This window comes from Blennius ocellaris (assembly GCF_963422515.1).
Source record: "Blennius ocellaris genome assembly, chromosome: 6".
In the NCBI taxonomy this organism is placed as follows: Eukaryota; Metazoa; Chordata; class Actinopteri; order Blenniiformes; family Blenniidae; genus Blennius; species Blennius ocellaris.
The window spans coordinates 17,472,848-17,487,480 of NC_137655.1; the positions used below are offsets into that span (position 1 = coordinate 17,472,848).

General features: G+C 42.2%; 1 protein-coding gene across 1 annotated transcript in view; it reads left to right on the plus strand.

The window, feature by feature from the left end:
- The window catches only part of LOC308131468 (ATP-binding cassette sub-family C member 4-like), a 37,914-nt gene that overhangs the window by 6,811 nt on the left and 16,470 nt on the right, over nucleotides 1-14,633 (plus strand). The window contains 6 exon segments of the mRNA XM_080498196.1: nucleotides 1,020-1,241; nucleotides 1,440-1,571; nucleotides 1,763-1,800; nucleotides 2,074-2,168; nucleotides 2,619-2,765; nucleotides 8,167-8,246. Coding sequence (XP_080354322.1) covers nucleotides 1,020-1,241; nucleotides 1,440-1,571; nucleotides 1,763-1,800; nucleotides 2,074-2,168; nucleotides 2,619-2,765; nucleotides 8,167-8,246 — 714 coding nt within the window.

Consider the following 14,633-nt stretch of genomic DNA (forward strand, 5'->3'; position numbering starts at 1 on the left):
ATCTCAACTAATGTAGAAGACAGTATTTTGCCATTGATAAGCAGCAGTTATGAGGTGCAGTCTGTTTAAGCTCCAAGCTTTTTTAGGTGGTCAGTATTCATATAATTTATTTACACGAGGAAAAGGCCTTGGTCGGAAATTGTGGAAATTGTGGAAAATAAATTAAATGATGCTGCCTTCATCAGTCTCTCTGTCAGTTGACAAACTGTTGTCCTGTTGTCCGTGCATCGTTGAAAGATTGGTCCCAAAAACAAAACCCAGCGTCTTTATCTGTGGATTAAATGCCAGTGGTAGTTTCTCCCTCATAATTAAGCATCGCATTTGGTTCACAGCATTTCTGCAATGGCATTTACTGCTGTAGATAACTGGATGTGTGTGTGCACATTATAAAGATATACAATTACCAAAAAGTAATTTAAGTTAAGGCTGCGTGGAGTTGGAGCTTATCTGAGATGACTTTTGCCACATTAAGAGTATGAATTGGATGGGTCACTGGTCCATCGCAGGTCAAACGTTTAACAGAAACCCAAATCCAGCCAATTTATAGTAACCAATTAACTTAATATGCATATCTTTGGAATGTGGGAGGAAGCCGAGGAACTCATGCAAGTACAATGAGAAGTGCTGTGAGGCAATGGTGCGATGCACTACTCTGTCATGATAGCTGATGTTTTTTTCTGTTTTTTTTATATACATTTGTTTATACAAATTCCCTGTATTAATACTGGGTGTGAGCACATTCTGCTGATTTTATCTGTGAAACATGATTCAAGAAAAAAACCTATTTAGTAGTCGTGCAGCAGGTAAAACAATACGACAGGTTTGCTGTTATCCTGTCTCTGTTTCGAGGTTTCATTTCCTCGCTGTGTGTGCACGAGTGTTTTTCATGTAGTCTGGTTTCCTCCCACTGTCAAAATAACAAACAAACAACTAAATTGCCTGTTGGTGTGAATGTGAGTCTGATTTTTCCTTTGTGTGGCGACCTGTCCAGAAAGTACATTTCTTTTTCCCATTATCAGGGTCAGATGGTGGCTAGGGGGTCCTACAGTGAGCTGCAAGGCTCTGGGGTGGACTTCACTTCTCTGCTGAAGGAGGATAAAACTGACGAGGATGAGAAGAAGGAACCCTCTCCCATTCCTGGCACAATGTCTCACTTCCCTCACGACATCTCCATGTCCTCCATCTCTTCCCTTTCCTCTTCTTGCTACTCTCTGATTGACTGTGCAGAGCCGCTTGTAATGGTAGGTATATTTAACACATTGAGTCGTGACTAAAATCGTCGGTTCCCCGGACACTCACCGAAGAAGCAGTAAGATGCTTGATTTGCATCCTTTCGGCCGCTAGAGGGCAGAAGATACTAACCTTTACCCTGCTGTTTATTGTGGCCTGTTTTGAAGTGCTGCTGGATGAGTGGCATTGACACTGGTGTCTATCTGTAGGCAGTGCAGCCCACAGAGGAGGAAAGCCGCTTACAAGGAGACATCGGCCTGCGTCTGTATGTGAAATATTTCACGTCAGGCGCTAACTATTTGGTCCTCATTGTCCTCATTGTGTTGAACGCTCTCGCACATGTGAGTTAGCTACTTTAAATAATTTAAAGACACATTGACAGTCAATCTCAATTGCATGTGAAATGTAGATATTTGATCATTACTGGACAGATTGGCAATTGTGCTATGTTTAAATGCTTTAATGTATTTAAATGTTTAACCTAAAATAATATTGTTGTTTTTTTAAATTTATTATTGTGTTCCTTGTTTAGATTACAGTTGTCCTGCAGGACTGGTGGCTTGCACACTGGTGAGACATCATTTATTTACACTCGCAATAAAATGTCTTAAAAAAACCAAATGGACATATGTCCATATGTCAGGCTGAAAATGGTTAATGATTTAATAAAAGAAGACTGGACCAAACTGTTTTTTCTCCACATTGTCTGTCACTTGTTGAAACTGACCTTGTGCTTCAAGATGGGAATGTAATTTGTATAGTGCCTTCACGTTGTGGCTTCTCTTCTTTCGTCGTGTTTATTTGTCCTTGTGGATTTTTGTCTCCTTTGTGACTGACTTGCAGGGCTTCTGAACAGAAGCACATCAGTGTGACAGAGCACCTCAATGGCAGCTTCCCTCGGCAGCTGGACCTTGACCTGTACCTAGGTGTTTACGCAGGTGAAGCTCACCGAGCGCACATTGCTTTTTGTGTACTGCTGAGGCTCTGAATACGAGAGCCATTCAATGAACAGATCCACAGTTCTTTGGCTGTGGCCCAAGGCCTTCAAGGCCCAGTGTATGTGTACATGGGCCTCAGCTGTACAGGAAGATAGCAGTGCTTTTCTTCTTCTCTGCTGTTGGATTGCTCTGATTGTCTCCCTTTGACTCTCAGGCTCTTCACCCTTTCAGGCTTTGTGTTCACTGTGATAAATCAACATTGAGGAGAGAAAAAGAAATATAATTGATGAAGAAAGTAAAGTAGAAGGTTTTGTATATGCTACACTATGCCTAACAATGCACCTTAAATGCATAACTGATCTTGAACCAAGCACAAGGATGCCATTATATGGTATGTGTGTTTATATTTTTCGCTTGTACTCTTTTTTTTTTTCTTCTTTTTTTTTCTAGGTTTAACAGCCTCTTCAGTGGTGTTTGGGTTCTGTCGCAGCTTGCTCTTCTTCAACGTCCTGGTGAGCTCTGCTCAAACTCTGCACAACAACATGTTTCACGCCCTCCTCCGGACCTCAATACACTTTTTTGACATCAACCCAATTGGTAAGTGTCATTTAAAACAGTTCTTGAAAGCACAGTGATGGGATGATTATCAGGCGTTAACATTCAGATGCAAGTCATTGTTGTGGCTTCTCACCACTAGAGAGCAGACTGTTACTTTACTTTGTCACATTTTACTCCAGTCACCACACACTCAAATTCTTTGGCTTAAACTCTGACTGTTCATGTGTCCCAAGAGCCACATAATAAAATAATTTACAATTTAAATGTTCATTTTTAATTATTTATATTTTTGTGAAAGCAATTTATTATTATTTGTTTAATAGAATGTATAAACAGCCACTTGGAAGTTAATTAAAAGGTGTAAAAATCAAACTAAATAAATTGTACAGTTATCAGTGAAAACTTGATTGTGTTTTACAATTAAAACTTTGTGCTGGCATGATAAAACTTAGATGAGAAAGTATATTTCTGCAACCAACGTGTCAGCTCGATGAACAGCTTGTGATAATATACAGGTCTTATTGTATTTAAAATAAGAAACATAAGCGAACATCAGGTTCGATAAATACTAGTTGAAGTAGATCCCAGACAATACTGTGTTTGGACTGTGGAGCCGTGTAAATACATATGTATTTATCTTGTGCGCTGTATCAGAAATGTCGATTATTTGTTAGCTTTCCAGGCAGTAACTGCTGCATCAATGGAGTGGCCAAATGGACAAGATTTTAAAAGTGAGCAAATACTTCAAATAAGTCTGATTATACTGAATTAATTATTTTTTTTTTTTTACATTATTGAAATAAAAATGTGAAATTTGAATTCATAATTTATTTTTCCTTTATATTTTATCTCTATGATTTTGTAGTATTAATTAAAGATCTGTTTCAAGTTGGGAATCTTACTGCAATCTGTCATTCATATCCAAAGTCAACTGTCAAGTGGCCCACTTTGATAACTTTAATTTTTCTAGGGCATTGTTCACCTGTCAGCAGATAATTACTCAGCCTAATCTCTTCATAGTGACATGCGTGTACAACACAATCAGCTCGGGTGGGAATTCTCAACAAGAAGGGAACTTGTATCTGTATAATGAGTCATAATAAGCTGGTAACACAAGTCTAAATATGATTTGAGGGTGTTCGGCAGCTTGCGGTTTCCACTGGCATTATATGTGGGTGTAGCGATAAAGCTGTGTTTGCAGCAAACACCACATGTCCTAATCTTTGACTTTTGTTTTTTACTCCCGCCGTCGTGCTCCACACTGGACGAGTTGACGTCTTATCTGGGTGTGCCTTGCCTGGTAATCTATGCACAGGAGGAGAACAAACACTTTGAATAATGTAATAATCTGTTTAATAGTGCAGTAAAGGAGAGGCTTAGCAGAACCTACTATCTGATTGCTGCCGTGTTGCTATCAGTAACCATTGTGTGACCAGTGCAGTCATTTCATCCTGGCCTCCAACCTGGCAAACACCCCGGTGTTTAACTGGATTTATAGACAACTGTACCGGGGTCCGTGTTTTCTTTTGTCGTTTGTGCAGCCAACAGTCGGCTAAGCATGATTACAACCATTTTTATACGTACGATATAAATATTTACATTGTATTATCTCCTCATTATAATTTTTTTTTTGAACTTATTCTTTCCCTTGAGTGAAGTCTTATAGAAAACAACGGGACAAAAGCAGCTCATTCACCGGTCTCTCTTCTTTCTCTCTTAATGTTTTATGTATGGAGAGATTTTTTTTTTCCCTTTTATACAATAACTGCCAGTTTCATCACTGCTTCCACATCCCGTCTTGCCATAAGTGTGAGTCATTTGTAACTGTGTGCCCATGTGCTGTTAAGGATTTGACAACTGTTTACACGTGTAAGTGATAGGTGCGGCGGCGTTGCTGAACAAGCCCGGTGTTTGATTGCCGTCCTCAGAGTTAAAGGTTACCATTTCAAGCATCGCTGAACAAAGGTCTTATTTGTTATTCTGTGAATGTGGTTTATAACAATAGACTACAACTGTGGTGAATTATGATTGATGGAATGGTATTGTAGCCCATCTGTATCTGGCACTGAATGCCACCGTGCTGTGTTTGAACCCGTGTGTTATCTTTTGTGCCGTGTGGAGACTTTAGTGATAGAAAACCTTTTTATTTTGTAACAATACTGGCTGATACGTTTTAAAATAGCCAGATGGAATGGATATAAAGACATTTTTCAAATTTTTTTTCTTCAAATTTATATAACTTTAATTATTAATATTTCTCAATTTCAGTGATATGTACAGTCTTATTACAGCTGTTCATCCAAATGTGATCCAGTTAGAGCAGCACAGACAGCGGTGGATGTGTTGAGCTGATGTTGATCCCTGTAATTTAGTGTCATTGAGTGGGCTAATCCCCTCAGAGACTGCAGGCCAGGGCTTCAGCTCATCAGCACAGTCAAGGAGTGGAGTCTCAGTCAACACACACGCACACACACACACACACACACACACACACACACACACACACACACACACACACACACACACACACACACACACACACACACACACACACACACACACACACGTACTGTCCCTCTTTCCCATCATCAGCATAGTGGACCATTGCAGAGCCAGGTGTCACTCAGTTGCTGTTGACGCAGGGAACATTAGATCCTCTGTAGTCAGTGATGTGAGATTCTAATTGTGTCTACAGAGGCAATGTTTTTAATGTCTGTATTTCAGATCTGGAATGCAAGAGTGTTAAGAGTGAAGTGAAGGGAGTACTGCAGAGAGGATGATGATATCGAAGTGTGTAAATTGAATGTGGAGATGGAGCCGTGTGTGTGTGTGCAGTATGGCTGATAGGGCTCCCCCTCACTCGGCACTTCCACTATTTAATTGCATGAAAGGGAAGGAGAGGAGATTGCAGGAGTCTGGCGGTGTGAGCGAAGAGAATGGATTTAGAATGTATTAGTATTGGCAGCAAGGCGCCGGCGGTGGGAGGCTGCCCCAGGCCTCTGGGCCCTTCATGGAAGTGCAGGTGAGCTGTGCCACCTCCAGCCTTGGCAGCCCCCTCCCCAGTATTCTTTCATTATCACACTTGCCTCACTGAAAGGCCCCTCCAACTGCACTGGGGCCCACACATGGAGCGGCTCTGAGTCGTCCCCTTATCTTGATGTTTACAGGGAACAGCGATTTGCCACACGCCCTGCTCTCGCCGGACCCCACTGTTCCACTTCTTTAAGTGTGATTGGGGGCCCTGCTCACCTAATATCTCCACCTAAGAGGCCACCTTAGTTGGGAGGGCTTGATATTTCCTGAGCCTGAAAAGTGGTGCAAATCACCCCTGGAGTCTTAAAGCATAAGAAATTGTTTGATACTAATGCTGCTGATATCCTGAAACGTCTATACCCCTCTCAACACAATAGGTGATATTGTTGACAACCACCCAGAGTGATTGAAGCCATTGTCCCATGCCGATCTTACCTCATAGGCATTTCCATGCAGTGAATATCTTTGTGTAACTGCATCACTGTAATGTATCCCTTCTATAGTCTGTGCAGGCTGGAGAAGGGTCTTTACTTCATCTCCTCTGAAACTGTCTGTTAACTGAGCCGCCTGTCAAACAGCTGATAGCTGACTGATGTTTTCTGCTCTAACACCCTCCAACCATGGTATGATGTAACCGGCAGAAACCTATCCTTTTCTTATTGGCATTGTTTGTCAGATATGCATGAATTTAGGTCATCTATGGCTTAGACAGTAAAATTACATAAAATATTATTGGATCTTTCACAAACACAGTTTGACATGTACTCCCCCCATTCCCAGACTAAAGCTGCGATATGGTACAGTGTATAGCAGCAGCTCTACCCCCGTGCATGAACCCTCCCCTCGGGATGTCTGTATGCTAAAGGGGCACTCGCACTGTGAATAAGATTAGTCTGCCTCCAAGTGTACAACATGCTTACGCCACTTGACTTTGAATCAGTACTGATTTGGAGCATTGCTGGGTTGTTTGCGGGGAATAATGCTCTGGCTGGGTTTATGCAATGGCTGTTATGGGGAGCCCGGCCTCGTCTGCATGCATGTTTTTAGGCGGGAGCGGCATTTTGGATAAAGCTGTAAGCTGCTTACGGCCGTGGAGAGAGGTGATTACAGGGCCCTCCTCCGTAGGACTGACACAGAGGCTGGGAGGCAACTTTTAGGTCAGCGTTGCCCTGGCCCCACCACGCCTCCGGAGTGCCATACCACCACATTCTGCCAGCGTGCCGCTGAGCCGTTCCCCTCCCCGTATTTTTACCAAGTCCCACCCTGAGCAATGGCCCATTCTGTGGACCGAGATAAACTCATCTGCATGCTTGTATGGTTAGTTTCCTTTTTATCAGGGCTTGTACCCTCATTTATATTCTCATTTATATTCTTATATGACAGACGTTGTTTGCTTAGCAATGTCTCAAGGTAAGAAACGATTGTCTCTTAAGTACATGACACCACATTATAACATCATTTTCGACACTTTGACAAGAGAACAACAGAGTCGGCTCACACGCAGAACAATTGCCACTGGTTTGAGCCTCTTAACATGAGCCCAGTTGTAGCTGTGGCAGTGCTGGCACTGCTTTGATACTCGTCTGCCTCTGAGAGCCTCGTGGCTCCCCTTCAGGGACAGAGATAGTAAAAGCCTTTCTGTCTTGCCTATCTTTAGGAAGTGTAGTGTGGGGATTGGCTATCACTGACCTTGCAGTAAACAGTGTGTGAAAGCAGGTGAAGCACAATCTTATGTGCCGTGGGATCAGAATAGGGGAGCAAAGTTCCTAAAAGGAGTAACAATAAAGGGCAGCTACAGCACCTGCAGAGCAGCCAAAAATAATGAACACCTGAGCAGATTGGAGGCAACTCAATTAAAGCCACCGACACAGCCAGTCAGAACATAAAAGCAGGTACGCGGCTTCTGTTGCGCCTTTGTTTCCCAACAAAAGGTTCCCTCACATATTCAACCAGGAGTAGGGCAGTCTTTATGAAATGCTAGACAAATAATGATTCATTGTTTAATCTAGATACGCCTGTGTTTTCCATCCGATATCGCACTCAAGGCCTAAGCTTTGTTCCATTGTATCTGGGGAGACTTTGCGAACAGTTGCTCAATACTCAGGAGAGATTGTTGGGAATTGAAACAAACAAAATATTAGTTTTTATGGGTGCAGAAAAGATAAGGGATTAATTATATCCTTATTTGATTTGGATTTATTGTTCTCAGAATATATTTCAGAACTTCAACTTACATTTCTTAACAAACACTTAATACAACCTTTCTTTCCAGCTCACTTCAGTGTGTTCCTTTTTTTAATATACAAAATGGGCAACATCTTCATGACATGTTCAACTAAAATGTGATTCTATTATAAAGATATTTACTCTATTCCTGCTTAATCTTTTCCTTTATGTTGTTTCTCAGGAAGAATCCTCAACAGGTTTTCGAAGGACATTGGTTACCTGGACTCTCTGCTTCCATGGACGTTTGTGGACTTTATCCAGGTGAGTCTCACCTCGGCAGGTTTGGTCGCTGGCGCTGCAGCATGGGGAGGCCATTTCATGCCTGGCTAAACCTGCTTTGTGGTCCAGGTCCCCTAATCTGGAAACAATTACTGTAGGATTACCCGCTAGCGCGGCCCAGCGCCTGCACAGATTTAATAAAAGTGTGCACATAGGCTGAGGGCGTGGCTCCCTCTGTGTGACACAACAGAAGTGGCATCTTCAGGGAATGTGTATGGAGCCTAAGCAAGTGATTTGGAGAGAGAAAGCCACCAAAGAGGAAATAAGACCACATGACGATGGGATAGATGTGAAGGGAAAACAGTGAGGAGGTCAGGAGGGTGGGGCGGAGTTGATGTGTCAACGAAGAAAAGTGTGAGCAGCCGGCTTATGATGCGTTTGCAGATCTGGACCTGGGGGGGGGGGTGTAAGAGGGGCAAGTTGGCTGGAAAAGATCCAGAGAAGGACTTTCCCCTCTCAGCAGAAATCTATTAATGCTTACAGTCTTACTGACCTGCTACCCAAGGGCCACCCCGGTTCTTAACCAGGTTAGGTTACCAAATGCCACCCTGCCACCGTGACAGCCATCTCCCACGAAAAGCCTGCGGAGATGAGCCAGCTCATGCACCTAGCACCACAAAGAAGGGAATGTTCACTGCACAATTCGAGGTAGAGGAGCAGGCGTGGCTCCTTGGTTCAGGCCAAAGAATAGAACAAAGACACGCTGAAAATGAATCCCCCTTCCACAATGCCTGAGTGATGTTTGTGGCAGATACCCATCTCACAGTAGACAAAGGCCATCTTAAATGCTGAAAGCACAAAAGATCATACGCACAAAACCTTTTTGTCTGCTGTAGTTCTCCTCATTTTGATAATATGGTGAATAATGGGCAAAGTAAAATAATAACTTTGCTGAAGGGCCATATGTTCAACAGAAAACGGGGAAAGTCGACAGTGTCGTGAGTAAAAACAGACTTGTTTTGCACTACTTTTTATACAATCCTTACATAAGACCTGGTTCTTCGACTTATTTATTTCTCAGTGGCTAGTAGTGATTAAATGGTTTAAAGCATTCAATAAATGAGGAGCAAGCTCTGTCAAATAAGGCTGAGTTTGTGTTGAGTGAGTATCAGTAAGTTCTTTGCTGCAGCTGAAAGGTGATTGTGATAGTAGACAAAGCCAGCATCCTCTGGACAAAACACTTTTGTTTGTGCTGCGTTCTGCTTCTGTTTGCAGGTGTCTTTCATGAAGCAGTCTTTAATGCTTTCAGGAAGGAAGATTTTTCACTCTTTTTATTAAAGTATTAGCTACTCCGAAAAGCCCCTGATCTTGACTATTGTTGCTCATTCGCAGAGGGACATTTCCCCATAGTCATTGTTTAAATGGTTGTCAGGAGGGAATAAAGTGAAACTTCATAAACAATGCCCTAACTGGTTTATCTCTCTCTATGGAGAGAGGCCGCTTCTGTGCATGGATTTGTGCCTGAGCCTCCCCCTTTATAGTGGAGTAAGCACTTCACAGCCCTTCAACACTGCCCCCATACCCGCCTAACAAGGGGATTCCCTCAGGCTGGGGGAACCTGGTTACACCCCAGAGCCCTATTTTTTCACAGGTCTCATTTAGCAGTAATTTAGTATATTGGAAAAAAAAGAGCTCCTTTTTCCCTTTCTTTATGGTCAGGAGACAAAGACAGAAATGTCAATTAAAAACACCTCAGGCTTTGCGGACTGTCAGCTTTTGTGTGGACTTGACCTTTAAATCCTGGGTTGCCTCTATTTTCACAGAGAGGGCAGAGGAGGATGGCAAGACAATAAAGGGTGAGTATGGGGGTCTTTCACTGGATTTTGTGTGAAGGCTCTTGACCAAGTCACACCACTAACTGTGGGGTCCTGCACTGCATTTATGACCCTTCTTGTCCACACAAATTCAGTTTGTCAGGGTGTTTATGCCACGGCACCAGTTGACAGTTGCTTTCAATTAAGTGTGACTTAGCCTGCTCATGTCAATGTTAATGGCATGTAAAGATGCATAAACACAGACTCAGAATTTACAAATTACAGCAGTGAACCCCTGCGGTCATATAGAGAAAGAAAATAATTGGTATAGTGTGATTTGAAAAAACAAAAGTAAAGTAAGACAAACTCGGTGGAGAAAGACTGAAGAAGCACACAAACCCAGAGCAAAGATGGCTATTGTCTGAAAACACTAGCGGGTGGATCGTTGTGTGAGTCTGTATATTGTGGCACATTGTGTGTCAGTCCTCTTCAGTGGCTTTGTGGGATATGAGAACTGCTGACGTAACCGTGAGTGCTGTAGGATGGGATTTCACCGGCTTTCTCTGCTTCTTTACCACGCCGGTGACAGAAGACGTGAAGAATGCTCTGGCTCCAGGCATTACAAAGGTTAGCCTGAGAAACACAGAAGCCTGCACTGTGTGGAAATATATAGGCTGTGCCATACATCCTATGTGAGCATTGTTTTATGACAGTGCCATTGTCTACCTGCACAAGGTGGAAAATACAAGTGACACAGTGAGGTGAAAGGCCTCAAGACGAACTATTCTGCTCGTGGTCGCTCGGACTATATGGATACAAGCAAAATCGCATGAAAAACAACATGTTGTGAGTGCGTGTGTGTGCAAACATGGGTGTGTTTCACCAGCGACTCAGCAATACCACACATGGTCATTTGATGGCGAGCATTGGCCAGCAAAAGCTTCCAGTGTGTGTATGTGTGGTCTCCCCCTGATGCTGTGGTCCAGCACCTCAGCTGCTGTGACTCAGACACACACACACACACACACACACACACACACACACACACACACACACACACACACACACACACACACACACACACACACACACACACACACACACACACACACACACACACACACGCACACACACGCACACACACACACACACGAAGCCCAGCGTTCTTTGAGCCTGGGAACTTGCATAACAACAAGGTCTCAATCTAATCTACAATCTCACCTCATGTCACTATGATGAAGATAATGAATTCTGTGCTTTATGTAACTTTTGTATGTGGGAATTGTTTGTTTTTTGTTTTGTTTTTTTTGATATTGGAAAATGGTTTTGTCTTGTTTTGAAGAGAAAGAGAAAGAAGCAATGACTTGAATGAATTGAATTTGCTGGACACTAGTGATTTATAGTAGAGGGCCAGAGAGTGAGAGAGAGCGCATTTCAAAGCCTTTCTCTTATTTCCAAAATGGGGTTGGAAATCAGCAGCTTGACTGAGCCCAAATAAGTGACTTCTTTTACCTTTTCACAGCACACAATAGCCTAATCCTAGGACTACTTGAGCCACCAATGTAGACAGGGACTGAGACCACCACAGAATGTGTCAGACCCTCCTCACCCCACACAAAACACATTGACTGCAGCTTTATGAAGTGAAAATGGCCCAGAAAGGGAAAATGTGAAGGAGGTGTCCACAGTCATTTCTCCCAAAGAAAAGCCACAGCATCTGGGCATTTAATGCTAAAATAAAGCCCAAACACAGAGCAGAATGGATTGGGTCACTTGTATTGTTCCAGAGCCCAAGTGGAACAGCACTGTTTTGTTTCAGTACCACTGACCCTTGCAGGTTATTGTGCCGCTCTGTCACAGAAAGTGTGGGGTGAAAAAGAAAAAAAATCCCAGCGATGACAGAGGAATTCTTTTGAGAATTTGTCTTTGCCGTGCTCTCCCCTCATTTCCTGTTTTGTTTGCACTTTTGTTTTTTTCCCAGTGGCAAATATTGCACACTGTCAGTAACTAAAGGGAGGATGAAAAAGAGGTTGTAAAAAGCATAATGATTCTCTGTGTCCGGAGGGATGTTTAATTAAAGTGACGTGTTTACTTTCTGCTCTGGAACAACAGTCGCTATCATCGCCGAACACAAATATAGCAATTAACTTCAATTTTCCACATTTATTTTGACATCAAAGCGCTGATATGATCATTGAGAAAATAAAGCAATTAGGGTCAGCAGAGATCTGAATGGTCTTTGGACACAGCAGTGTGCCCAGTTTGCTTGAATGACTAAATCACATGCGTGCGGTAGCTTTCTTTTCCTGCTAAAGAGCTATTAGCGGTAATTCTTTATTTGTATACAAAACCTTTCATCCTTTTATCCACTTTTATGTGCAGCGGGATGTGGCTTTGGGAGTTTTCTGTTCCTGTGTGGTTTCATAGGAGATATGGATGTTGGTCTGAGGGGGTGAGGTGTGTGCTTGTAGGATCACTTATCGGAGTCATCTGTGTGTCGTGTGGGTGGGGGCCACGGTGTCCTCGATGCTGACACGATAAGCACTAAACCACGCAAATGGATCACATCAAACAGGCGACAGCGGGCCCAAGGGAGCAGGAGGAGGAGGCAAGACTTCTATCTAATGGTTCCCGTTCCTCCTCCATCCCCTCAGATGACCCCCGCTGTCAGATAAGCCGGCCCGGTTCAGACCTTCGCGGCCCTTCGCTGAAATGGACCCAATTAGAATTCAAATGAATCAACCAGCAGAGGTGTATACGCGTCCTCGCTGTGTCACCAGTCATGAGCTCTAGAGGGAAAGAAAGGCAGTATACACGATAAGACATTTGTTCAGTTAATATTTGATCCTCTCAGGGGAAGGTTGGATAACATGCCGTAATGGCCCGTGTGCCATCATCTCACTTTGCAGTCTGGTAGCCTTCCATCAAAGCTAAGATTGAAACTTATGTACTGTGAAATTCTTGGGATCAGTTGTGCTCAGTAGCTTCGACTTACTGTTTGATTGTGTGGGCTCCACCACAGCAATGGTTAGACTGGTAATTCTCTCTTATCGGAACTGCAAATGGAATTGAGTGGCTTTTCATCATAAAACTACACTGAAAGTGATCATGCTTAAATGTGTGCTTAAGTGGCAGATAACATCCGTAATTAAGGTGCTAAATTAAATTTTCATCTCTCTGGGCCAGTTTGAGACCACTGAAGGTAGCAGTACGATCCTAATCTCTGCGTTTTGGGATTCATCTCTCAGGATGTATCTAATTTCAGGGTGTTAGGTTTCACTTTTATCATGTAATAATCAAAAGTGAAATATGCAACACAGTATCCTTTTGAGTTTAGAAGCAACAGCCACACATATTCAGGGGAAAAGTAAGTCTCAATCCCACATGGCAAACCTTTTCAATCTTACTGAAGTAACATTGCTTAAAATATTTGAATAAAAATGCTCAAATGAAGTAAAAACAGCACACATATGTGCATTATTTGACTATCCCTGCAAAAGCAGATGATTTCTAGATATGCAACCTCTTTTTTTACTCCTCATTCTGTTTTTATTTCCTCTTGTGACAGAAGTATTCAAATCTTTTATTTAATCCTTTACTCTATCCCGTTGCCTCTGACAGGATTTGGCATGCATATTTCACATGAACACAACTCCTAGACTGTTTATGAAATTCTAGAAAATTCAAAAACTACCAGAAAGCAAAGAAGTACAGCTTTGTGCCCACATACGAGTCATTGCAGTGGTCCTCAGGACTTCCACAGTATGACCATCCAATCATGAGCGCCCTGGTACAATTAAAAAAATTGAATGATGAACTGCAAGATGTTGATATTTGAAGTTATTTTTGGGAAATGAGCAGAAGCACTTACATATTGAACATTTTTTGACAGCTGTACTGCCATAAGACTAAAATAATTGCAGTCAATTTAAAGTGGGGGTGTTAAACATGCCGTTTTGTGGTCGACATGCGCCCACCAGACGGTCTGATCTGACCCATGGGAAGGGTTTGCCTTGTTGACAAATGACAAATTAATTTCACTTTTTCAATCAAAAGGAACTGTTTTACAGTTTTTACTTTTGATCCATAAGATACCTACCGAATTGCTAGTAAAAAAGCATTTTCATGGATTGTTTTAAGGTTGGGTTTATGACATGATGTACATGAACGATTAAATGAACAGTCTATTTCCAGCCTGAAGAGAAACAGTGATCATTAGAATTTCAGATCCGCAGATTTGGAAACATGTCATTATGTTATCATTGTACATGTACGGCCCTGTCAAGATCAAATTGGATTGTATGTGGCCCCTGAACTAAAATTAGTTTTGACACCACTGATCTAAGTCATCAATATCAAAGTAGAAAAAAGACTACAAATTAATTCCTGTAATGACATTTTACTGAAAAGTGCTTATACTATACAATTTCACAATCTTGTTAATTTTCCTCAGACATTTTCTTGAATTTAAATATATGTGTCTGAGACTTGAGGCTGAGCACTGAAAATAATTTGCCATCCAATTTTTGAAGTGACATTTTGATGTATGATATAGGTTTGTCTAATTACTTTTGGTAGCTTAATAAGAAGGTGGAAGACCCCAATAAAATGTGTT